The 23,413-nt window shown below is 56.6% G+C and overlaps 2 protein-coding genes across 6 annotated transcripts; one reads left to right on the top strand and one right to left on the bottom strand.

Moving 5' to 3' along the window:
* The first annotated feature begins 73 nt into the window (after window positions 1-73).
* On the top strand, window positions 74-9,089 carry FAM131A (family with sequence similarity 131 member A). Of its 4 annotated transcripts, none has more exons than XM_034661760.1 (6): window positions 74-739; window positions 2,987-3,129; window positions 5,266-5,359; window positions 5,599-5,781; window positions 5,946-6,062; window positions 7,389-9,089. In XM_034661760.1, exons 1-6 carry the CDS (start codon window positions 703-705, stop codon window positions 7,862-7,864), a joined length of 1,050 nt encoding a protein of 349 aa, XP_034517651.1. In that variant the 5' UTR covers window positions 74-702; the 3' UTR covers window positions 7,865-9,089. The 4 variants fall into 4 exon arrangements, with proteins under 4 accessions (XP_034517651.1, XP_034517652.1, XP_011218626.1 ...); XM_034661761.1 differs by lacking the exon at window positions 2,987-3,129 and adding an exon at window positions 1,920-1,980; XM_002915678.4 differs by lacking the exon at window positions 74-739 and adding an exon at window positions 2,026-2,328.
* On the bottom strand, window positions 9,080-23,407 carry CLCN2 (chloride voltage-gated channel 2). 2 transcript variants are annotated; one of them, XM_034661759.1, is made up of 24 exons: window positions 23,168-23,407; window positions 20,703-20,859; window positions 20,413-20,544; window positions 19,918-20,046; window positions 19,698-19,831; window positions 19,515-19,592; window positions 19,346-19,424; window positions 19,087-19,212; window positions 18,901-18,985; window positions 18,706-18,807; window positions 17,550-17,634; window positions 17,251-17,406; window positions 16,794-16,863; window positions 16,449-16,559; window positions 16,011-16,224; window positions 15,576-15,709; window positions 15,154-15,326; window positions 14,921-15,035; window positions 14,660-14,733; window positions 14,383-14,442; window positions 14,200-14,238; window positions 13,924-14,028; window positions 9,828-9,914; window positions 9,080-9,694 (listed from the first exon to the last, which is right to left on the bottom strand). In XM_034661759.1, exons 1-24 carry the CDS (start codon window positions 23,237-23,239, stop codon window positions 9,500-9,502), a joined length of 2,712 nt encoding a protein of 903 aa, XP_034517650.1. In that variant the 5' UTR covers window positions 23,240-23,407; the 3' UTR covers window positions 9,080-9,499. The 2 variants fall into 2 exon arrangements, 1 of the variants encoding a protein (XP_034517650.1); XR_004625929.1 differs by having other exon boundaries at window positions 9,645-9,694; window positions 13,924-14,042.
* Between the last annotated feature and the right edge of the window lie 6 nt (window positions 23,408-23,413).

Below are 23,413 nucleotides of genomic sequence, written 5' to 3'. Positions count from 1 at the left end.
CAGAGCTGGCACTGTAGCACTGTTCCCTGTAACCTGGCACCCCTCTTTCCTCTTCCCCTGTGCATGATTGTGGCGGTCGGAGGGTCGCTTTCCTGGAGGTTTGGACCCTTGAAACGGACATGGTAGGGTACCCTGTTGGTTGTTAGGGAAGAAGAGGCAAATAGCTGTGGGGTACTTCCAGAACACACTTGTTGGACTTACTAGAAGAATGTGATGCAGACCCCTGTGTTTGGAGGAGGCCCTGGGTTTCAAGCTGTTTATAGCCCAAGAAGTTCCTTACGGCTTCAAGGTCTCATCCAGAAAAAAGAGGGGGCTGGATGCAAGGAGTCTGATCTTCCCCATGCGGCGTGCCTGACATCCTGGGCCCGGAGTCCCCCACCCCCCTCTTGCCTTCAGGGTCGCTCCGCAGTCGCAGTCGGGCCTGGGAGGAGAGGACGAGGTGTTAACGGACTCGGCCCCAGGCTGCCCCTGCGTGGCTGTGACGTATCTCGCCCCGCCTGCCTTGGGTGGTGACGCGGATGGCTACGCCCCGCGCTGACGTCACCGGCCCGGTTCCCTCTCCGGGGAGAGGCGGCGGACGCGCGGCTCCCACCCCCTCCCCTCGCACGGGCTCTCCCCTCCCGGTTGGCGGCCGCGGCCCGACCCTCTGCAAGGCGATGGCCGGGGCCCCGAGCGCGGGCTAGCGTGCCTGGGTGCCCGGCCATGGGCTGTATCGGCTCTCGGAGTCCGGCGGGTCAGGGTAAGAGGTGTAGGCCAGGCACGGGTTAGGGAATCGGGCTGCGGCTCCCCGGTGCGCGGGCCGCGGGTGGGTGGGGGCCTTGAGGAGGGGGCCGGTGTCGGGAGAGGGAGGAGCCTGCACCGGGGAGGCGGGCCAGGCAAGAGGAAGGAGAGGGCAGGAGCGGGGAGGGGGCCAAATCGACTCGGCTTCGCTACCACGGCCTACCTGCTTCTGGGCTTTGCAGGATAGACTCGTGGTCTTTCCGCCTGGATTCCCACCGCTGAAGGGGGCAGGAGGCGCACAGCCTTGGGAGGGGCAAGTTGTCCATGGCGACTGGCCTTCCACGCCCACACACTCGCCACCCCCACGGCCCACACCTCTCCTCTCCTCTGCCCTGGGAGTGGCCCTATGCTGGGAACCTGTCTCCTAGCTGTGTCCCAACCCCGTTAAGGAGGTAGCCTGCAAAGCCCGTCAAGCGCCCCACTACAGAGTTTTTGGTTAAAAGTTCTCCCTTCAGAGTCAGATGGTTAATGAAGGGGACTGAGGACCCATTGGGGGCACCTGTGAGCATCTGCCCACCTTAATTGTTTTAGTTCTCTTCCCCCATTTCCAACAAAAACAAATCATCCTCCCTTGTGCTGGGAAAGAGGAGCCCAGAGAGAGGCCATTAGACCTTCCTACAACTGCTGATCCCTGCTGCTTGGGTCTCGGTTCCCGTGGATGGTGGTGCACGCTGGGGCCTGGCCTCAGTCCAATGCATCTGAGGTCCACCAGCCTACTTTTCTTAAGTGTCATGGATTTCTCCAAGCCTAAGGCCAGGCAGGGATTCATGAGGTTGAGGGCTGGGTTTGGAAGGGGTCCTGGGCTTCCAGGGCAGGTGGTCAGTCATACAGGCCTTAGTGTGGTTGGTACTTGAGATTCTTTGGAGCTAAGACTCTGGCTGAGATTTGTACTTTCCTTGGGTTCCCATGAGGAATTATGGGATTTGTAGTCCTATATTAACCTCATGACTTTTGGAGCTGGGAAGCAGCAGGCTGCTCTGATCCCTCTGGCCCTGCTAAGGCTTGGAGTTCAGGAAGTCATTCCCTCCTGTAGTCAGGGGAGTTTGGCTGACCTCAGGATTGGCTTTGAGAGCCCTGATCAGGTACCAGCTGGGGGCCAGGGATGGCCTGTAACCTTGTGTCTTCCTTCTGGTTGGTAGCATTTCTGGGGACCACCAGCTGGCTGAGGCTCAGGGACAGAGACGGCTGCTCCAGCTAAAGGTCAGTTGTGATGTACATTGCCTGTTGGCACTGTCTAGGGGATGGGCCTCAGCTTCCTGAGCTCCAGAGAGCTCTGCTGGGCCCCTTGTACTCCCACCTCCTCAAAGCCAAGAGGAAGGAGTGTTCTCCTTATGTGACTAGGCACAGGTTCCAAGTGGGGAGGGGACTGGCTCAGCATCCGGAGCCAAAATAAGAATAGAACTGGGAGCTGAGCCTGGAGCGGTTCTGGGCTTTTGGTTCTCTGCATCAACACAGCCAGCATGCCTATGATTTCTGTGCTGGGCAAAATGTTTCTGTGGCAGCGTGAAGGGCCTGGAGGACGATGGACTTGTCAGACAAGTCGCAGAGGTGAGACCAGGGACTGTAGATGTGATCTGGGAGGTGAGGGGAAGCTGAGGAGTACGGTGCTCAGGTGGCAAAAGGAAAATTACTCTGGCTTAGATATTGGGAACCAGGATGAAACAGAAACAGCCAGGCTGGGGCCAGACAGGGCATCAGGAAAAAAGCCTTAGAGGGCTGGGGTGAAAGTAAGAAACAATCATGGGTTTGTCAGAAGAGAAGAGTAAAGAGCTGTGTACCATCTGATGTGGGCGAGAGGAAAGAACCAGGAGAAGGAAGGCACCAAGCCTGTAAAGGGTCCAAGGTGGTGGTGGGGAGGAGGATGGCGCTGGTGGTGGAAGAACGCGGTGTGCTTTCCAGGAGGAATGGGTAGGCCGAGAAACCCAAGATTGAGAATTTATGAAAGTTTAGGTTTCATCCCTAGGGTTCTGATGGCAAAATACATCCAGAGGAGGAAGGGGGCCCGTGGACTGCCACAAAGTGGCCCCAGGGGCCTGAAGGTCAGGAATGTGGAATAGGGGTTCTCAGAATTGTGGAGAGCACCAGGTGGTTGCTGATATTCTGGGAGGTGGGGGAGGGGTGAGGAGAAATGATACAGCGCCGGATGAAAATGGGGATTTTGGCAGAAGTGGGAGCCCAGGTGAACAGCCTTTCCCCCACCCCTCAGTGGCCTCGGACCCCGCTTGGGCTGTGGAGTGGATTGAACTTCCTCGGGGCCTCTCTCTGTCTTCCTTGGGATCTGCTCGGACCCTCCGAGGCTGGAGCCGGTCCTCCCGCCCTTCCTCCGTGGACAGCCAGGACTTGCCAGAGGTGCTGGGCCCCTGGTATTGGTAGGGGGAAGGGGGGCCGCATTCACATGAAGGGGATCTGTATCCTCCACCCCCGCCTCGCCAGCCTGCTTCTGGCTCCCTTTTCCTGCGAGCGGAGGCGCTATCCGGCCGGCGGGGCCCCGAGTCCGCCCCCGCGCCGGTCTGCTTTGCTCGGCTTGGTGCCAGCGGGCGGTCTCTGCTCCCGCCTTGGGCGCTGACGTCAGAGCATCCCAGGCCGTATCCCGGGAGACCCTGTTGCATGGTGATGGGTTGCCAGGGAGACACACACCTTTTCTCTGGGCCTGGGCCGCAGCTGCGCGGAGCGCCGGCACGGATGGCTGTGGCTGGGGGCAGTGAGGGGAGGGAGGGAGAGCTAGCCAGGAAACACCCAGCAGGTGCTCCTCCCCCCAGGGGAGTGTGCGTGAGCGGGGGGGAGCAGAGGGTGGGCCTGAGGTCAAGGGAGCAGGTGGAGCCCCTCTTGTGAATTGTGATTAGGAGAGCTAGGCAATTCCGGGGAGGGGGCATATGCCTCTGACTTCATTCATTCATTGAGGGAAACATTTGTGTGGCTTGCCAAAGAACATTGAACCAGGTGCAGGGTGGAGGTAGGAATCCAGGTGAATCAGAGTCAGGCTGTGCCATCCCGAGATCCCTCAGGAGAGATGCAAGGGCAATGCTGGGGTGGGGGTGGGGGTATTGAAGAAGAGACAGAGAAAACTGGACTGAAAACATGATAGGAGGTGACACTTGAGTCAGGCCTTAAATGGTAGGGAGCATTTTGTCAGGCAAGGATGGCGTTCTTAGCCCAGGGGAGAGCTGGGTTCCTTTGCCTGGAGGCAAGAGGGCTGTTTGCTGACAGGGAAGGTGGAAATAGGGTTTTCCTGGGCAGAGAAGCTTGGTGGTGCATTCCAAGGCCTGGAAGGGGTCACGGGGCTCACAGAGTGGGCCCCTTCAGTGTCTGGCTGTAAAGCTAGCACTTCACTGGGCAGTGGAGGAGCCCAGAAAAGATTTTAAATAGGGACATGTGATCAGTTGCACTCCAGGAAAAATTACTTGTTTACATTTATACTTTGCCTCATTCATTCAGCATATGTATTTAGAAAGGATACTCTACCAGGCACTGTGCTAAATACCGGGGTGCAGCAGTGACCAAAAGAGACCAAATTCCTCCAAGAGCTAAAGACCAGTGAGGGGTGAACAATGACCAATAAGGAAACACACGTAGTAGACCATAATTACACACAGAGGGTACGTTCATAGAGGATGGTGACTTGTTACGGAGGGAGGATGGACAACTGGTAGTATAGCCGGGCAGACCCTTCTGAGGGAATGATGTTTCAGTCAAAACCCAAACGATGAGAAAGAGCCAGCCAGCCCTGGGGAGGAGGGAGAGGAACACTTATACAACATTCTAGGCTGAGAAAATCGCATGAATTGAAGAAGCTTGGGGAACCACAACTGTGCTAATCTGGACATGGGGTATTGAGGGCTTGAGGAAGGAAGGGCATTGGCAGTGGGAGTAGAAAGAATGAGCAAAGTTTAGGGGAGAGTTGATGGTCATGCTGAGGTTCGGGGCCAGGCTGAATGGGCAAACAAATGGTTGGGTGATGCAGCGTAAGGAAGTCAGGAAGCAGGGCCAGATGTGGGAAAAGGTGTTGGACTTGGTTTTGGTCATGCTGAGTTTGTGACCCTGGTAGCCTGTAGAAACAGCTAGGAGACTGAGATGTCCAACACCGGGAGGAGGAGAGGGGCAAAGAGGAGAGAACCTGGAGGAAATCCTTGATGCCCTAGCTTTCTCCCTTCCTCTTTTTTCTTCTCAAAGGGCCCACTCCGTGGTTCTTGACTTCCCAACCTGCCTCCTTCCCCCCCGGGAGCTGGGAAGATGGGGGTGGGGTGGTAACTGCAGTTCTGCTCCTTCCGGTCAGCCTGAATCTCTGTTGCTCCTTGAGAGGACACGGCTTGCTGGCCCAGGCTTCTTACTCTCCCTCTTACATATCACGGCAGCCACTGGCACATATGTGCTGCCCTAGCATCTCTTCCCAGCTCCCATATCCCCTTGACACCTTGGGTGGGCTGTGGGCATGTAGGGGGTTGCTGCTGTCAGAGGAGCACTGACCCTCTGGTGCTGTCACTCAAGGTGAATGTTGGAGATACAGTCGCGATGCTGCCCAAGTCCCGGAGAGCCCTAACTATCCAGGAGATTGCTGCGCTGGCCAGATCCTCCCTGCATGGTATGCACCCCCCTCCCATACCTCTGGCCACTTTGTCCTTCCTTCTTTCTTTTGCACATACCCTTGGGGACTCTATCCTGTGAGCTCTTGCTGGGATCTCCCACTTCCTCTCCTTCTCAGCTAAATCTTAGCTCCCTCCTCCCCTCCAAAGGCACATGTGGACCCTAACTGCCACCACCCTTCCACTTCCATCCCTGGCCTGTGCCTTATCAGGCTTCCTTCTTCTGCCCCACCTGCAGGTATTTCTCAGGTGGTGAAGGACCACGTGACCAAGCCCACTGCCATGGCCCAGGGCCGAGTGGCTCACCTCATTGAGTGGAAGGGCTGGAGCAAGCCGAGCGACTCGCCTGCTGCCCTGGAGTCAGCCTTTTCCTCCTATTCGGACCTCAGCGAGGGTGAACAAGAGGCTCGCTTTGCAGCAGGTAGGGACAGGAAGGGGTCAGCCACATATTTGCCATGGGGTTGCTCTTTCCAGACCCCCATCTCTTCTCTCTTCTGTCTCCAACCTGAGCCCTTGTCTTAGTTCTTCGGCTCATGAATCCTAACGAACCTTCTCTGCTAATGCGTTCTTTGTCCTCCCTGACAGGAGTAGCCGAGCAGTTTGCCATTGCAGAAGCCAAGCTCCGGGCATGGTCTTCAGTGGATGGTGAGGACTCCACCGATGAATCCTATGATGAGGACTTTGCTGGAGGAACTGACTCAGGTGAGGGCTAGGCGATGCCAGTACCCCCAGTTGGGGTGGGACTGCCTGAGAGGCCCTGTGATTCAGAGCTCAGCCTTCGGAAGGGGAGGGTGGGGGCAGACCCTGTCAAGGCCGTCCTTGACCTTCCAGGGGCAAGAGGGCTGTTCACGCTCGTGGTTGGGCAGTCAGCAGCTGCAGAAGGCGTCGTTCCTTTCGAGCATGAAAGCCTCCTCTGCCTGTCTGTGCTGTGGGGCCTTGCAGTCCAGAGACCTTACCGACACCTTCTGGGCAGCCGCATCTCGGGGCGGGGGGTCTGCTGTGCCTTGCCTTTCCCTTTCGGGGCAGCCTTCCGGCCAGCTGTGCAGCACAGATGAGCCGGCAGCGTAACACCTCCCAGGGCCGTGGCCCCAGGCGAACAGGAAGGCGTGCTGGGCCTGGACTGCCCACAGGGCCATGCTGGCTCAGGCTCAGCATCCTTGAATTCCATCTGAGACCTGCGTCTGGGCCTTTCTCTGGGGCCGTGCCTGCAGAGGGGACCCCTGCGGGGCTATGCAGCTGTGCACGGCCCTCCTTTCATCTTCCAATTCCCAGACCACACAGCTGACTTTCTCTGTAGCTTCTGGGCTCGTGCCTCACAGCAGCATCCCACCCCCCATACTTCTTTGCCTTTGAAGATTGCCTCCACCAGCCCCCACCCGTCCAGCTAATTAACAGATTCTCCAAGGGCAATACAGTAGAGCAGATTGGCAATACATTAGACCTCTGCTGTGGTCCAAAGGTGACCGATTTGGATGCCTGCGGCCAAGACGGAGCCCTGAACCACAAATGTTCTTGTTTGATTGAGTTCCAGGCCTGCTTTGACCCCTGGTATAACAATAATAACTAACATTTATCTAAGGCCACTACTACGCCACATAGGACCTTTGTTCAAATTAGAAAAAAGCACCTCTTTCTCTGGCAGGCACAGCCCCATGCTAGGCCTCGCTGTTTGGTGAGCTGAGTGTGGGCTGAACTCCAGTCGGCACTCACTGCCTTGGACAGGCTTCCCTTGTGCAGGGAACCTGCCGCACGACCTTGTGTGGTATCTGTGCATTTATTGTTCTCTTACTGTATGCGACATTCTTTTGTTCTCTCCACAACCCCATAAGTAGGTATAATAGATTCCCCAATTTACCATTAAGGAAACAGAGGCACCGAGAGGTTAAGTGACTTGCTCAAAGTTACCCAGCTCCTACCCTCTCCCCTCAGAGCTAGCATTGCCAAGGGTGGAGTGGGGAGAATGTGGCTTCCAAGTTGGCCAGTTGAAATGGGGTGAGTAGGGCTATATTCTTTTCTTTTTCCCTGCAGATATGGCCGGGCAGCTGCCCCTGGGGCCCCACCTCCAGGACCTCTTCACTGGCCACCGATTCTCCAGGCCTGTGCGCCAGGGCTCTGTGGAGCCTGAGAGCGACTGCTCGCAGACCGTGTCCCCAGAGACCCTGTGCTCCAGTCTGTGCAGCCTGGAGGACGGGTTGCTGGGCTCCCCAGCCCGCCTGGCCTCCCAGCTGCTGGGCGATGAGCTGCTCCTCGCCAAACTGCCCCCCAGCCGGGAAAGTGCCTTCCGTAGCCTGGGCCCGTTGGAGGCCCAGGACTCGCTCTACAACTCGCCCCTCATGGAGTCCTGCCTTTCCCCCGCCGAGGAGGAGCCAGCCCCCCGCAAGGACTGCCAGCCTCTCTGCCCACCACCGGTGGGCAGCTGGGAACGGCAGCGGCAAGCCTCTGATGTAGCTTCTTCTGGGGTGGTGTCCTTAGACGAGGATGAGGCAGAGCCAGAGGAACAGTGACCCTAATCATGCCTGGTGGTGGCATGTGTCTCCCGGCTGCTGCTGGGGGCAGAGCCTCTGTGCCCAAGTGCGGGCTAGAGGCTTCCGGCAGAGCTCCAAAGCCTAGAGGGCTCCTGGAAGCACTCACTCCTCCGTTGTGTGTTTTGCATGAAAGTGTCTGGAGAGGAGGCAGGGGCCAGGCTGGGGGCGCATGTCCTGCCCCCACCCCTGGGGTTTGCCGGGGCTGCCCGGGGCCCTGGGGCATGGCTACAGCTGTGGCAGACAGTGATGTTCATGTTCTTCAATCAAAACACCACGTACACATTTCCTCCTTGGATGACGGGAACCCCTAAGGGGGTGGTTGTGACTGGGCCATGTGGGGTGGAATGGGAGGGAGTCCGCCGCCTCCCCCGCCCCCTTCCCCATGCCTCTCTCTCTTCTCTGCTTCTCTCCACCTCTGAGTCCATGTGCAGTGCTCGATAGAATCACCCCTCCCCCAGGGCAGGCTGGCTCTTATCGTCTTGGAGCCTAGGATTGAGCTGTCCCCCAAGGGCCCCTCGCCCAGCTGGGCTCGTGCTGTGCTTCGCCTCTCCATCATCTCTAAATCTTCTTCTTTTTCCTAAAGAAAGAGGGGTTTTGGTCTGTTCTTTCAGTTGGGTGTTCTCTGGGAGGCACTGGATTGATGAAAGCACGTACCCTCCACCCTTTTCCTGGCCCCTTGTAGGATGTGTGGGCAGGGTCCCAGCGGCTCCCAGCCTGCCTGGCTGCCCCCTTCACCAAGTTTTCCTTAGAGCCAAGCTGGGAGAAGGGGCGGCTCTGGTTGCTGTGGAGCTGTGACTTCGATGTTCTTCCAGAGAGGGCCACAAGGGGGCCACATGGGTGGTTGGGCAGTTGTCTGCTGATGCCTGAGCCCGGCAGGACTTGTGCCAACAAGTGACAGTCATGTGGGAGTGTCTCTCCTTGGGGAGGGAAGAGGGTAGTGCCTTTCTTGGCTGAATGAAAGGCCAAAGCTATGGTACTGAGGGCCTCTGCCCCAGCTAGGGGTTTGGTAACTAAGCAGCGGAGGCCTCTGCAGATCTGTATTCCACAGACAGTGAGCTCTGGAGTTTGACAGCTGGCGGGGCCAGGGGAGGGGGCGCGGTGTGGGTGGCTGCAGAACTCAGAGCCTTGTAGGCTTTGAAAGGTAAGACGGCCCAAGGTGAGAACAAGAGCTGATGGGCACAGACATTCTATATATAAGTGGCTCATTAGGTGTTTATTTTGTTCTATTTAAGAATTTGTTTTATTAAATTAATATAAAAATCTTTGTAAATCTCTATATACATCTGGTCATTGGAGGAGGTTCCAGTGTAAACCCATCTTAGTTCTGCCCCTTTCCCCCTCAAAGGGGGAGCAGGGGTCAAGTGACTCTACCCCTATCCGGCCAGGGGGGTTGCTGATCTTCCTGCCCAGGGAACATGTGCTGCAGGTGGGTACTCGGTCAGATTCCAGGTAGGACGAACCAGGAGGAGCTTGGCACCACCCCAGGCCTGGAGGGGGGCTAGGGCTCCAGCCTTTAGTGTAGCCACCTCCTTTCCCACAGCAGAAGGAATAGGAGAGCTTCAGGATGGGCCAACAGCCATGGCTACTGCCATCCCAGGCCACCTATCGAGGGTTTCACTGGCACTTGTCGTCGCTGTCAGAAGGGCTGCCCTCCCGGGGGAGGCCATGATGGGAGCGGGGCCCCCAGAGTGCATGCACCTCCGTGGTCTCTGTGTCACTGCTGCTTGTGGCACTGTCACGGAAGCTGGCGAGGGGTGGCCGGACTTTGACGCCCTGTGCTGTGACGGAGCCCTCGATTGCCTTCCGGAGCTGGAAGCGGGAGAGGGTCGGATGTGTGGACTCCGAGCTCCCTGCTCAGACCCCCACCCCCAGGTGGGCTGGACACAAGGCTGCATGCCTTTTTTCGAAGCAGAAATGGTTTGACAGCCATTCATCATCTCACCTCCTTTAGAGTGACGATCCCAATGAGTCTGCCAATACTGGTGACGTAAGCATGGTCCACTCCCAGGAGCGAGAAGATGGTGTGAGTCTGTGGGGTTGGGAGAAAACATACTGGACGTCATGCGCAAGGGGACGATTCTAAATTACTGGCCAGAGGGGCCCAGGACAAGGTAGGGATGGGGAATAGGAGGGGTGCCGTAGGTGGGGGTGGGGCAAGGGAGGACTACCAGAGGGAAAAAATGAGAATATTTCTGCAGCCAGGCCTCAGAAACTTGATAATGGTTATCTTTATGTTGCTTATGTTGATGGAGAAACAGGGGAAGGATTCTTCACCCCATGTTAGAAAGGAGGATGATGGCGGAGAGAGTAACTGTTCAAATGTGGCATCTACTGATTGGCCAGGCACTGGGCTAGGTCCTTCTGATTAGCAATTTCAGTCCTGTTCTGAGAAGTAAGGATGATGCCCATCCTTTGGGAGAGGCAGCATGAGGCTCAGTGGTGAAGTAACTTCTCAGCTCCAGGAAGAGCTTTTCATCACACCGGTGGAGGAGGAAGCGTAGCGCCAGTCCCGTGCAGATGTCCAGTCAGTCACGGAGGTAGCCATACCCTTTAGGGGTACCAGCCCTCAGCTCTGTGCTTCTCACCCCACTTCACATGCTTCCCATTTGCCTCCAGCTGGCTGGCAGTTAAAATGTTCCTTCACCCTGGCTGACAGGTCAGTCAGGGCCTGAAACACTCTACGTCTTGACTACAGTCTGCCTCTTCTGGGGCCCAAGGGGCATCCCGGGTGTTGTTGGGACAGAGCCTGAAGTCCAGGGAAGCGACAGCCATCCACATCTTCCCATGTTTTTCTTGGTTTGGGCGTTCCCCCCAGCTTTCACATGTGATCCCCAAGGGCTCAGAAATTGTCAACCAGTTTCCCCTTGTGTTCTAAGTAGATTTTCTTGGGCCAGATGTCTTGAAAAACACTACTGACACAGCACTACCTGGAAGTGGGGGCCTATCACTTATCGCTGTGTTTTGAGTTTACTTGTAATCCTCTCAGCTTAGTGTTTGAATCAAAATGGGCATTAATAACTCAGCTTTTTGAGAACCAGTTACTCAGAACTCATTATAACCATCTTAAAGCTTTAAAAATATTAAACAGTTGCTAAATTTTTTTTATTAAAGGACTTCCAGAACTTAACTCTCCAGCTAAGGCATGACCATACTTATAAAAGCAGTTAGAAGTTCAGTTTTAGAACGAGCTTTTCTGTGCTCCTTCAATACCTTTATAACTGTCACGTGCTTATTAGCAAGTTCTTCCTCATATCTAACTGAATCCTATGTGCTCCATGTTTCCTTTAAATTCCTCATCTGACTTCAGAAGGAAACATATCTTTTATGAGATTTCTTGTCTTAATAATCCCGTAGCTTTGTCTTCTTACAGCTTCATAATCCCTCTATCTTCTCCCAAGTATCCCATTAAATCGTCCTCCTGGATTTTTCTTTTTCTCCACAGTCCTAATGAGAGTGAGCTCCTAGCGGGCTCTATGCCTTTTAGGTTTGCAAACCACTGGTCCCCCCGGGCAGTCTCCAAGCCCCACTCATCTGCTTCCCGAACATCTTGGCCGTTCTCTGACTCCCTCACCATCCTTACCAGGGCCAGGCCACAACATCCTCATGGGTTCTGTTTTTGGTCTCCCTTCCCTCCAACTTGTCTCTGCCATCCTGTGAGCTTTCTCAAACTTGAGTTAGACCCCAGACTCCCGAGAATGGCCCACAAGACCCTTCCCGAAGCCATCCCAGCTTTCCAGCCTCAGATTCTGCGGGGCCCTCCAGCTTCCAGTCTCACGTAATCACCCATCTGTTTTTCTGAAAATATCCATTTCTTACACACATCAACCCTTCCCTTGCTGCACTACCTTTTTAAGTCCCGCTGTCGGCCTCTCGGTACAAGCAGTGGTGGTGGCCATTCCTCACATATACTGAACTCCTACTTTGGCCACACTGTCCTAAATATCCTGTTTCAAGTCCTTCATCCAAAGGAAAACCTCTGATACAGTACTGATCCCCATCCTACAGATAAGGAAAGGGAAGCACAGAGAGGCTAAGAAATTTACCAAGGCTACAAAGCAAGCAGACACATGGGGACTGAGGATTTTGGTAAAGCCTGCCTGGCCTAGCTTTGGCACCCTAGGCTTCCCTGCTTTCCCCACTGCTTGTCTGTAGGTGGCCTCCGAATGAATGCGGCATCTGGCTGGTACGTCACGGGCCTCTAGTCTCAGGGGTCCCTAAATAGTTTCCAATGAATTCCCTCTCCTCCTGAATGTTCTCCTCCTGAACTTGATTAGGCTACTACTAATTGATTCCTCAGGCCTGCAAGGACAATTTGAATTCTCATCTTTTATGTTCTTATCGCTTCTAGTTCTTTGTACTTTTGTTAGTTGGTTCCTCAAAGGCTTCTTCTCTTCCTCTGATTTTTAAGTTTGTAACAAATACTTACTTTGTTCTTTTTCATTTTAATTTAATTAGACACCAGGGAGCCCACTGGAGGGCCCGCACATCTTGGGCTTGGGAACAGTGAACTGACAGGGAGAGGGACAACAACATGGCCTTCTGAAAGAATCCTGGGATTGGGGCCAGGAAATCTGGGCTCTGGGCCTTACTCTGCCATACTGACTCTGGCAAGCGACCTCCTCACTGCCTCAGTCTCCCTGGGTATTAAAGTGGTTTTATCTCCAGGCTTTTGGGTCAGACCATCTTGGGTTCCAGTCTGATTTTGCTGCTTACTAGCTGTGCGACCTTGGGCAACTTGCTTAACTTCTCTGAATCTCAATGTCCTCATCTATAAAAACTGGAATATCACAGTATCTATTTCACAGTCTTGTTGTGAGGATTAAATTAAACATGTGAAGAGCTTAGCAAGTGCCTGGCACATAGCAGACACTTAAAAAACGGCAACATTATTATCACCAGCATCATTATGGGATATTTGAGGACTAAGTAAGATGATAGAAAAGCCTTAGAAGTCTTAGGAGGAAAGGCTTTCAATAAAAACTCGGTATATTCTCAGGCCTATAGATTCTTCTCTTGCAGTTGCACTGTAGTTCCCCAGTCACTTTGATCTGAGGTCTTTACCCGAAGGCTTGTAAGTTCCTTTATTGCCTTTTGCTTTTCTGTTTCTCTGTGCCCTGTCCCTTCTGGCCCAGCCCCTGCTTGTGTGAGACAGGCTGGCTCAGGCACACAGCGCGCACCTCAGCTAGCTGCTGGACCTGCAGACCTTGGGAGCGTTCTCCGCTGCCAGCAGCCCGCGAGCCTTGGAGGTGTGCACAGTAAATCTGCCAACAGTTCAGCTAACATGCTTGGTTTCTACCCCAGCACCCTGCTAGGTTTGCCTGCATTCCCTTAGAAGCTGGAAGGTGCCAGATGCTGCTGCTGCTCCATGCTGGGGAGCACCCCCCTCCAGTGTCAGCCCCCCCTCCACCAACCTGCCTGCACTCAAGTGTTCTCCCTGCTTCTGCGGGCCCTTTGCCCTTGTCCTGAGCTATTTTCCCATGTCCCCTACCAGTTTTCCTTTGGCCTACATTAAGTCAGACTTTCTGGGGTCTGACATTCCAAGCCCCCCACTGGGCGTTTCTCATCTTTGTTTATCTCTTTTCTGCAGAAGAGAAGAGCACCCCCTACTCAGACGTTTGTTAGCTTGTTTATTAGGTTTTCTTGTCCTGCTTGTTTCTCACCCATTTTTTTCAGCGTGGGTGTATCAGCTTTGTTGGGTGCTGGCAGTCTCCAGCCTGGCTCTGACCCTAGCCTGGCCTTCTGGCTTCCACCCAGCTCAAACCCTGTCTTTGTTGCTGCTTTGGTCCAGAGTTCCCCGGGGCCAAGGCTGAACAAAGGAAAGATGATGCCTGGCTCCACCGTAGGGAGGAAGAGGCTAAGGGGCCCTGGCTCCCGGCCTCCCATCCTTTGAGGCAACGTGTCTGAAAAGCATCTCAGCAAATGGCCCACCCTCTGCTGTCCTGTTTTCGCCCGCTGGCCTGAGTCCAAACTGTGGGAGGACCTAGATCCCCACCCTGTGCTCCTGAGAGCCCCGGCCAGCCACAGGCCACAGCCCCTACCTTGTGCAAAGAGGTCCGCTCTACCAGCTGGAAGGGGGCGGGGTCAATTTTGCAGTCACTGAAGTTGACAGGTTCATCCAGTTGCTGTTCCTCCCACTCCAGAATCTGAGAGGGTGAGACTAAGAGGATTAGGGGGAAAGTGCCAATAGCTGCTCTCATCTCCTTGAAAGCTGGCCCCTTTTCTCACCCCATGGTCCCTCCCATGGGGACAGCGGCCAAGATGATGACTGCACACTCCCAGGCAGAACGAGGGTCCAGAGTCCAGTCACACCTTACCTCCTCAGGGGTCATCTCGCCTTCCAGGTCTGAGTCACTCTAGGAGAGAGGGAGGGAGGTTGGCCGCTAGCAGCTGGAGGGAGGTGGAGGTGGGGGTACCCCCCAGCTTGGGGAGGCTGACGCCGCTGGACCCCGGCCCTCCCCGTCTAGTGTTCCTGAGCTGCAGGAAGAGAGAACACTTACCGCTAGGGAGATTCGGACCCGCTTCAGCTTGCGCTTGTCGCATGATTCCGACTTCTCCAACTTTGTTAGAGCCAAAGAGAAGAGGAATGACGTTACAGGGAGGGAGGTGAGGGTTAGCGGTGGAGCTGAGAGGAAGGGCATGTAGCAGGGACAGTGCTGACATCTAGGAGGGCAGAAGGGCAGGGAGAATGGAAGCAGGCTTTGCAGGGTAAATGGAGAGGTGGTCTCAGCGTCAGAGAGAGAGCTGGAAAGAAAGAGACAGACTCCAACCACTCACCTCTGAAGCAGCCTCGGGGGGTGGACTGCCACAGAAGAGGCTCCTGAGGGCGATGCCTGCCTGCTCCATGTTCCCTGTGTTCCCAAACACAAGGCGGGGGGGGGGGGGGGGGGGGCAGTGTCATCTTTGAGGGAGAGGACCAGCAGAGGTGCGGAGGGCAAGAGGAGAGGTGTCCTGGTTCTACCCCTGGCCCACCTGGGATATGCTCAAATAAAATCTCAGGGGCTGGGTTCTGGCTCTGTTAGGGGGAGACAGGCTCACCTGCAGGACTCTCCCCGAGGTTCATGGTGTTGCTGGGCCCCCTCTTGAGAGCAGGCTTTAGGGGTTTGTGAGTCTCTCCCCGGGCTGCAGGGAAACCTGAGTCCTCTGTGTTCACCTGCATGGGCAGGAAGGGGCTGGTAAGACTATGGCCCCAGATCGCCTCTGTGTTGCCCTCCCAATCAGTCTCCGTGACATTTAGGAAGTTTGTGTGACTGTAGGGCTTTCCTCCTCACCTGGAAGCGGACGGAGGTCTCAGAGCTAGGGGGACTCTCCTGATCAGAAGGGGGAGAGGTCTGGGCAGCTCGACGCTCTTGTACGTACTGCCGCCGGCGTGCTGGGCTCAGCTGGGCCCCCAGCAATGCCACCACCTGGGAGCGCTCAATGGAGCCCAGGAGGATCATGGACTCTGGACAGAGCAGGTGGGAGGACTCAGGAGCTGGGGGTGAGGTCCTCCTACCCACCCCGTGGCCCTCTTTCACACCCAGAGTGTGGCCTTGAACATAGGCCACACACCAGAGGGAACTCCTGGCTGGCAAACACTGGCCTGCTCCCTTTGGAACCAAGGAGACTGGTTCTGAGCTTCCTGCGCCCTCGCCCTTCCTGAGTGGCAACCCTGGGAGACGCCTCTAGCAGCGGGGTTCCCTCCTGGTCTCACCAGGGGACTCTACTAGGGCCAACATGCGGCCCTTGGTCCTGTGCAGTGCCAGCCGAAGGTCCCGGAAGGTGCAGCTGAGGGCCACGTGGGGAACGTCCCTCACCATGATGTCCTCCACTCGCATCCGGTACTGCCTGAGGCCAGAGACACGAGGCACTTGGTTTGTGGTCAGGATGGGGAGGGTAGCCCAGAGCACTACATCCCAGGGCCATAAAGAAGGCCCTAGAGCCTGTGGGGGCAAGGGCTGAGAGCCAAGGAGTCTGATCAGGTGGGGCCAGCCACGGCTTCCCCAGCGTGTGGACGGGGCAGCTCTGACCAGAAGGGAGCAGGGTGGCTGGTCCTCCAGCTTCACTGTCTGAGGACCTTGCTGGAGGTGGGTCTGAGAGGTCCTTCTGACCCTCACCCACACCCCCCTTGTCGCCCAGCCCTCCATACTGGTGGCGGCCCCAGCCCAGCTCAGGCAAATAGGGCAGTTTCTTGATCCGGATGATGCTGTCATAGAGTGAGGGCTGTAGGCTCTGGGCAACGGCGTTGGCCAGGATGACGGCGATCATGACGGGTAGGATGTGGGCGATCTGGCCCGTGAGCTCGAACACAATCACGGCCGTGGACACTGTGTGTGTCACTGCTCCTGCCAGTGCAGCTGCCCCTGGAGATAGCCACCCTCAGTCTCCTCAGCGCACCCAGGCCCCAGCTGACCCTCCCCGCCCAGAGATGGTCCTCTGGGGACCCTCAGGCCACCCAGTACAGACCTGGGGATTGGCTTCTGCATCTGAGGGAAGCCTGGTTCCTTCCAGCAGGGGGCACCAGAACCTCAGACACGGTGGTCAGGCCTGGGGGCTTCCAAGACAGATGGGGCCCTGGGGCACTCACCTACCACGGCATAGCCCCCGGGCACAATCCGGTAGGTGCTGCTGTCAGTGTGAATCCCGTCTGGGAACCAGGCGGCCATGCTTTCCCCCACCAGCCGCCCAAATGCAGCTCCTTCAGGGAGGGGGGTGGGAAGAGAAACAGGTAGTGGAGGGGGAGGGCAGGGGGCACTAGGAAGAGAGAGGGTCAGAAGGTGGGGGAGGGGCCAGTGGGTCACTCAGTCCAGGGGACAGTCAGTGGGGTGGGGGTTGGGGCTGGGACTGGACCAAAACCCGCTCCCAGGCAGAGAGGGGACGGCCAGCGGGTGGGAAGGGTGCAGGCTAGGACAACAGGCAGCCGAGGACTCACCAATGACAAAGACTGGCATGAAGGCCCCGCAGGGCACTGGGATGGTGGTGGCCAGTGCAGACATCCAGAACTGCAGGCAGGAGACGGTTCAAACAGGTAGAGGCACCCCCAGGCCCCAGGCAGCCCCCAGCTCCACCGTGAGGAGCCTACCCTGCTTATCCATCAGGCACAAACTCCCAGCCATCCCAGAATCCCCCAGAGGTGAAGAAAGGACGAGGACTCCAGAACCAGATGGCTTGGGTTCAAATCTCACTCTGCCATCTTGCTCTGGGCCAATTATGTAACTTCCTTGTGCCTTGACTTCCCATCTTTAGGACAGGGCTACTGACAGTACCTTTCTCATAGCACTGTTGTGAGGCTTGAAAGGAATTACTGTATGGAAAGCGCTTAGAACAGTGTCTGTCACCTAGTAAGCCCAGGTCAGCGTTAGCTATATACACACGTTAAGGAGCCCTACCTTCATGAGAATGAAGATGACCAAGGTGAGGAAGACATTGGCACGTGGTGGGCTCCAGGCCTGTGAGGTTCCTGGTGGCTCTAGGTCCTCCACCAGGCCCTGGCGGACCCATGTCCGGTTGTCAAACAGGGTGACCAGAGTTTCTTTCTGTGAGAGCTATAGGTAAACAGGTAGGTGTGCCTCAGGCCGGGGAACAGCCAGGATGAAGGGGAAGGGGTCCCCAGGAGAGCGAAGGCTGTTGGCTTTAGAAGGGAGGTACCCCAAGGGAAAGCACAAGTGTCTGTTTTGCTTGGATTTACCTGTCCAGCCATGAACTGTCCAAAGCCAGGGGGGAAGGTCAGAGTGGAGATGAGCAGGGTCACCAGCGCCGGGAAGAGCAGGCGTCTAGAGACACAGGTTTCATAGCACCAGACTTGCATGGTGCGTCTACTACAGACTGGCGGTAGGCTGGGTGCCCCCACACACCTCAGGGCTGAGGTCACAGCAGAGTCTCGGCCCTTACATAAAAGCACACAGTTGTGAGAGAAGGTCCCCTTTGCTGTTCATGATGTGATGGCCCCAAGGGTGATGGCCATCTGGGGTTATTGAAAGCCCAAATGCCTTTCTGTCAGCCCATGACTCCCCAGGTAGGTAGCAGAAAGTCCAACCCCCCGCCCCAGCCCTCTCTTGGACACCTGAGCTATGACTCCTCCCCACGCTCTCAGAAGCCCCAGCTGAAGGGCACATTGTGTGAGTGTGGACAAGTTTTTGCCTGTGTCTGTTTCTCTGTGGTGACTTGGAGTGAAGGTGAGTGTTGGGGAAACTGGGGTCACTCATGAAGTCGACCAAAGGTGCCATAGGGAGTGGGCTGCCCTTTCTTTGAAGGACGTCAGGCCCAACAGAAGTCATGTCTCAGGCCCTCCCACTCCTAATCCTCAAGGTCACGAATGAGAGAGCTATGCTCTGGAGATAAAAAAAAAAATCTCACTCATCTCCATGTTTCAACAGGGGGGAAATGAAGGCTCAAACACTCTCCAGGGAGCACTGCCATATGGCCAGGCCAGGGGCCTAAGGAAGGCTTAGTCTTTATAAATAAATAAATAAATAAATATATATTTATTTATATTTATATTTATATATTTAAATTTTATTTTTAAGTAATCTCTACATCTAATGTAAGGCTCAAACTTATAACCCCGAGATCAAAAGTTGCATGCTGTACTGACTGAGCCAGCCGGGTGCCCCATTTTGGTCTAAGATGCCTTGACTAAAAACTCAGAAGTGCCAATTTTGAGGTAATTCATATAAAAGCCAAAATGTTCCCTCATCCGGGAAAACACCGTTGGTTGATGTTCTCAGTGAAGTGTGTCTTTAACTGGCACGTTTAACTACGATTTGCCATCTCACCTGTCACTGGCCCTCCCACCCTTGCACAACCCAAAGAGGCCCAGAGAGGAGAGCCCAGACCCAACTCACTTCTTCATGAGGAAGCGGTTGATGGTTTTCTGCTTCCGCATCACCTGTACAATCTTCCTGTTCAGGTAGACAAAGAGTGCTCCCCCGAAGCCACTAGCAATACTGGAGAGGGGAGAGCCGCCAGAGTAAAAGGGGGAGGTCTTCCCTCTTTTGCCTCCTCGTCCCTGATGCACCCCGGCTCCCTGAGCTCCTCACCCAATGACAGCAAAGGCCGGCAGCTCCTGGAGGTCGAAGGGGAAGTCAAGCCGGAATCGGGTTTTGAAGAGAGCCGTGATGGTCTCTTAAAGGAAAGCAGAGGAGCACAGGGAGGCAGGTGGAGTGTTGAGGGCCCCCACCTGAGCCACCTCAGGGGCTCCCCACCTCCCCCAGACTCCTCCCCACCTTCGTCACGGTTCCAGACTGCCAAGACCCGGAAGATGAAGGCACTGAAGGTGGCAGCAAAGAAGCCCCGCCAGTAGTTCCTCACGGCGAAGAAGGTGGACGTGACCTCGATGCTGAACAGGACGCCTGTGAGGGGCCAAGGCCGAGCACCGCTTGAGGCCTGGGCCTGGCCTGAGGGCAACGACCCAGACGAGAGGGGCAAAGAAGGTGAGCCACGGGCAGGGCCGGGGGTGGGGGGGGGGCTCGGCTGGCTGCCTACCTCCAATAGGAGCCGCGAAGCAGCAGCCAACTCCCACCGCACAGGCAGCGGCCAGCATCTCTGTGTTCCGGGACTCGTTCTGGAAGGAGTGGCAGTGGTGGACACGGGTGTCAGCATGGCCCCAGCAGCCCAGCCCTCCCCTCTACCTTCCCCCCCGAGTCCCCCTTACCTCATAGATGCCCCCAAAGAGGGAGAGGAACTTGCTGAGCAGGGCAGCACACATACTGGCGATATGCACAAAAGGGCCCTGGGGGTGGGGACAAGTGGTGAGTGGGTAAGGGACACACCCTGACCTTGGCCTGTGTTCTTCCTCCACTGGGAGGGACTCCTTAATGCCCCAACCTGGAGTTACCTCTTTGCCAAGGGGCATCCCGCTGCCCAGGGCACAGGTCAGCCCAATGACCTTAGCTATGAAGGTCTTCAGGGTGAGGTATTCCTTCAGCACCACTCCCCGCAAGATGGTCTTCATCTCAGGGATGCCGGACCCTGGAGAGGTTACAGTCCCAGGAGAGTCATTTGATGGGCCCGTTTCAGGAGGTCCCCTCTCTGCCCTCCCCTTCTCTCTTATGTACCGACAGCCTGAGGAGCCAGGATCTGTGTGAACCCAGCTGAGAAAGTGATGAGGACGATGGGGTAGGTGACCCAGGCCAGGTACTGCAGCAAGAGGTTGGCGTTCAAGCCCCGGGACATCCACTGTTGAGCTGTGGGGAGAAGAGGAGCTGCTGGACCCCAGATGCACACACCCAGTCCCCACCTAACCACTGGGACATACTGATATGACAAGCTGTCCCAGGCAATATTGATTGCAGAGAGCCTGGGCACAATGGGTAGCGAGGGGGCCCTAGAGGGCATTTGCTGGGACGAAGATCACAATAGGTAAGAGGGTCAGTTGGAGAGGGGAAGCAAGAAATTGTGGCCTATGGGAGTGGCAGCGATTATGCCTGAAGAGGGGGCAGTCAGGGTGGCTGGGGAAAGTGGTCAGTGACCAAGTGATACTTGGATAAGTGTGGCATGGAGGAAGCAGGCTGGTTCTTCCCAGCCTTCCCCTTGCCAGCCCTTGTCCTCACCCTGCAGACAGGCAGCGATGGCATAGTCCATGGCCCAGCTAACCAGAGCCATGAGGAGCCCCAGCAGCACCAGGAAGATCCAGTCTTCACCAACCCTGGACACTAGGAACTTATGGCAGCGCACGGAACAGACTGCGAGCAGGGAAGGGAAGAATGGGCCGGCTAGCACCAAAGTGCTCCTACCTCCGCCCCACCCCCAACCTCCCACCTCTCAGTGGGTAGCTCTGTGACCCCTGTACCCCCAGCATAGCACAGGACAGCCAGGTCTCCCACCCCAACCCAGGTCTCACTGCGGCATCGGGCGCAACGGCTCTGTCCATATTCCAGGAGCTCTAGGGGAGCCTGAGAGGAAGGCGGACCCCTCCAGGTCTCGGGCCCTCCCAGGCGAATCCGAGCAGCTTCCTCTTTGGCAAAGGCCCCAAGGTCCTGAGTATACCGGCCATACATCTGAGCAATCGGGAAGATGGGGGCATTACCAGACGTGGGCTGAGTGGGGACCCCTGCACCAACTCCCCTCCTCCCAGCCTCCACATTATATGCCTCCTTTTGAACCACCAGTTCCCACTTCCGCTTGGGGCGTGGAAACAATGCACACTACAGACTGTGGGGGCCGTCCTGGCCAGAGTGATGGGGACAGCCAAGGTATAGGGCATGCTGGGGGTGGCAGAATAATTGGTCCTCTTCTCCCAGGCCTGCCTGGGAGCACGGAGGAGGAGTGGGATGAAGTTCCCAGAGAAGGAAAAGATGGAAAAACCTAAGGCAGTCTGAAAGTGGGAGGAGGGGAGAACAGAGAATAAGGGATGGTCAAGGACGGAAGGGTAACAACAATGAGGGCCTCAGGGAGCTGGGGGCAGCTGAGTTGGGCCTAGGAGCAGGCGGGGCCTCAATCCTTATCACATTCCTGCTGGGCCTCTAGCCTGTGACCAACTCAGCTGCACCCTTCCCACCCACCCTAATCCCCTTGTCCCCATTTTCCACCCCCACCCCCCCACCAGCCTGCCAGCCTAGCTGGAAGTGGAAAGTCTCCGGGTGGGTGGAGAGTGCTTGGTGGCCTCAGCCCCACTCTGGAACTGCCCTGAGTCCAGAGGTGGGTTGCGGGCTGGCAGAAGCTGATGGCCGGGCTGTGGCTGGGGATGTTGGGGTGCTGGGACGGGAGAGTCTCTGGGGCCTTGGCTAGACCTGCCAAGCTGGGCGTGTGTTGGGGGGTGGGGAGGAGTAGATTCCGGCTGCCACCCAGAGCTTCGGGACCCAAAGGGCTCCTGTTGGGGCTGGGGTTGGTGGGGGGGGTGGAGGGAGGGAAAGATAGAGACAGAGAGAGAGAGTGATAGAGAGGGACGAAAGGGAGGAGAGGGAGCCAGAGAGAGGAGAAAGGGGGAAAAGAGAGGCCAGAGGAAGGGACAGAGAAGAGAAAGGAGGAGAGGAGAGGGGAAGAAGGAAGGAGGAAAAGAGAGAAAGAAAGTAGAGTACGAAGAGGCGGACACAGCGCGGGAGGGGGAGGTGAGTGTGTGAGAGAAAGACAAAGGGATTGGAAGGACAAGGGGGAGAGGCTGGAGCAGAGAGTGTTCGGGAGAGAGCATGACCCTGAGGATTCATTCCAGAGATAGAGGCCAGGAGGAGGAGGTGGAGATGTGGCTACTGCCACAGATGGACACCATTTCTGAGGTCAGGCGCCTGGCTTCCTTGACCAAAGCCCCATTCTCAGCCAGTGCAGATTGACAGACACCTCCCCCACTAGGCGAAGGCTTGCCCCTCTCCCCTTGCTCCACCCCCGCCCTTGCCACCTCTCCCAGTCATCCTGTTTCATCCAGTCTTTCTCTTATAACGGGCACCTCCCAACCCCAGCTACAGCCCAGGACCCCTCCTCCTGGAGATGTTCCCTCCCTGCCTCCTTCCTGGGCAAATTCCAACCCAAGCTGGTAAAAAGGAGCCACAGGACCCACTCCCTTCCCTAGAGTTTGGGTCCTCTGCCCAGTGACACAAGAAGGGGCAAAAGGCTTCTCAAACACTAAGTTACAATGGTGGCCATGAGTCAGCTCACAGCCCCAGGACCCCTGCTCCTAATGAGGTCAAGGGACACCCCTGAGGTGGGTGGGGGCTGGATACCCAGAGTCAGCATGGACAAAGGTCCCAATTCCCACACCCATTCCTGCTTGACGCATCCTCCCTATAGCTCCTGTACCCCAGGGTGGCAGGCCACCTCTTCCCTCAGAGAATCCCGAGGGGTTCCTGCCAATGTTGGGTTGCCAGCAGCCCCCCGCCCAGCCCCCGGCCCCAGGGGTAAAGGGCTGGGTCTGGGTTTGGGTCTGAACATCTTTCTACACACTCTTGTTTCTACTTCCAGCATAGTGCCATGCACTTCGTGGGGACAGAGGGAATGTCTAGGATGGTGGAAATGGGAGAGAAGAGTGAGAAAGTTCAAGGGTGTGAGTGGTGCTGGGGAGGGGTAGTGGGGTGCTGAGACCTCAGCCCAGGTGGTGAGGGGAAGGAGCAAAGAAAAAGTGTATATGTAGGGGAGGTAAAGGGAAGGACACCTGGGATAAGCACCTGATGTCCTTGTCCTGTGCAACCCCCCCCCCTCAGCTGCATGCAGCTTAACAACCCTTTAGCCCTCCGGCCTCTCAGGCCCTCAAGCCTCAGTTTCCCCAGCTCAGAAGGCTAGGGCGGGCTTGGGGTAGGCCCCCGGGCCTCGCGCTGCCAAGGGTAACTCGGAGCAGCGGTCCCGGAGTGTGATTCCTGAGGGCTCGTCTCGGCTTACCAGGGTCTGCTCGTACTGCAGCGCCCGCGGCTCCATCCCTTCCGCCGCCGCCGCGGCCCCCGCGGCCGCCATCTCTGCCTACAGCCCTCCGGCCTCCCGCTGCGGCTCGGGCTCGGGGTCGGGCCCGGACTCCGTTCCCGGCCCGCAGAGCCCGCGCCCGTACCCGTCCCGTCCCGTCCCTGCCGCCTGGGCGGCCGAGCGCAGAGTGCGGCGGGCCCCGGGCGGGCGTTGCTGGCTCAGCCTCCG

This window comes from Ailuropoda melanoleuca, chromosome 1, assembly GCF_002007445.2.
Source record: "Ailuropoda melanoleuca isolate Jingjing chromosome 1, ASM200744v2, whole genome shotgun sequence".
In the NCBI taxonomy this organism is placed as follows: Eukaryota; Metazoa; Chordata; class Mammalia; order Carnivora; family Ursidae; genus Ailuropoda; species Ailuropoda melanoleuca.
This window is presented reverse-complemented; position numbering and strand designations above follow the sequence as displayed.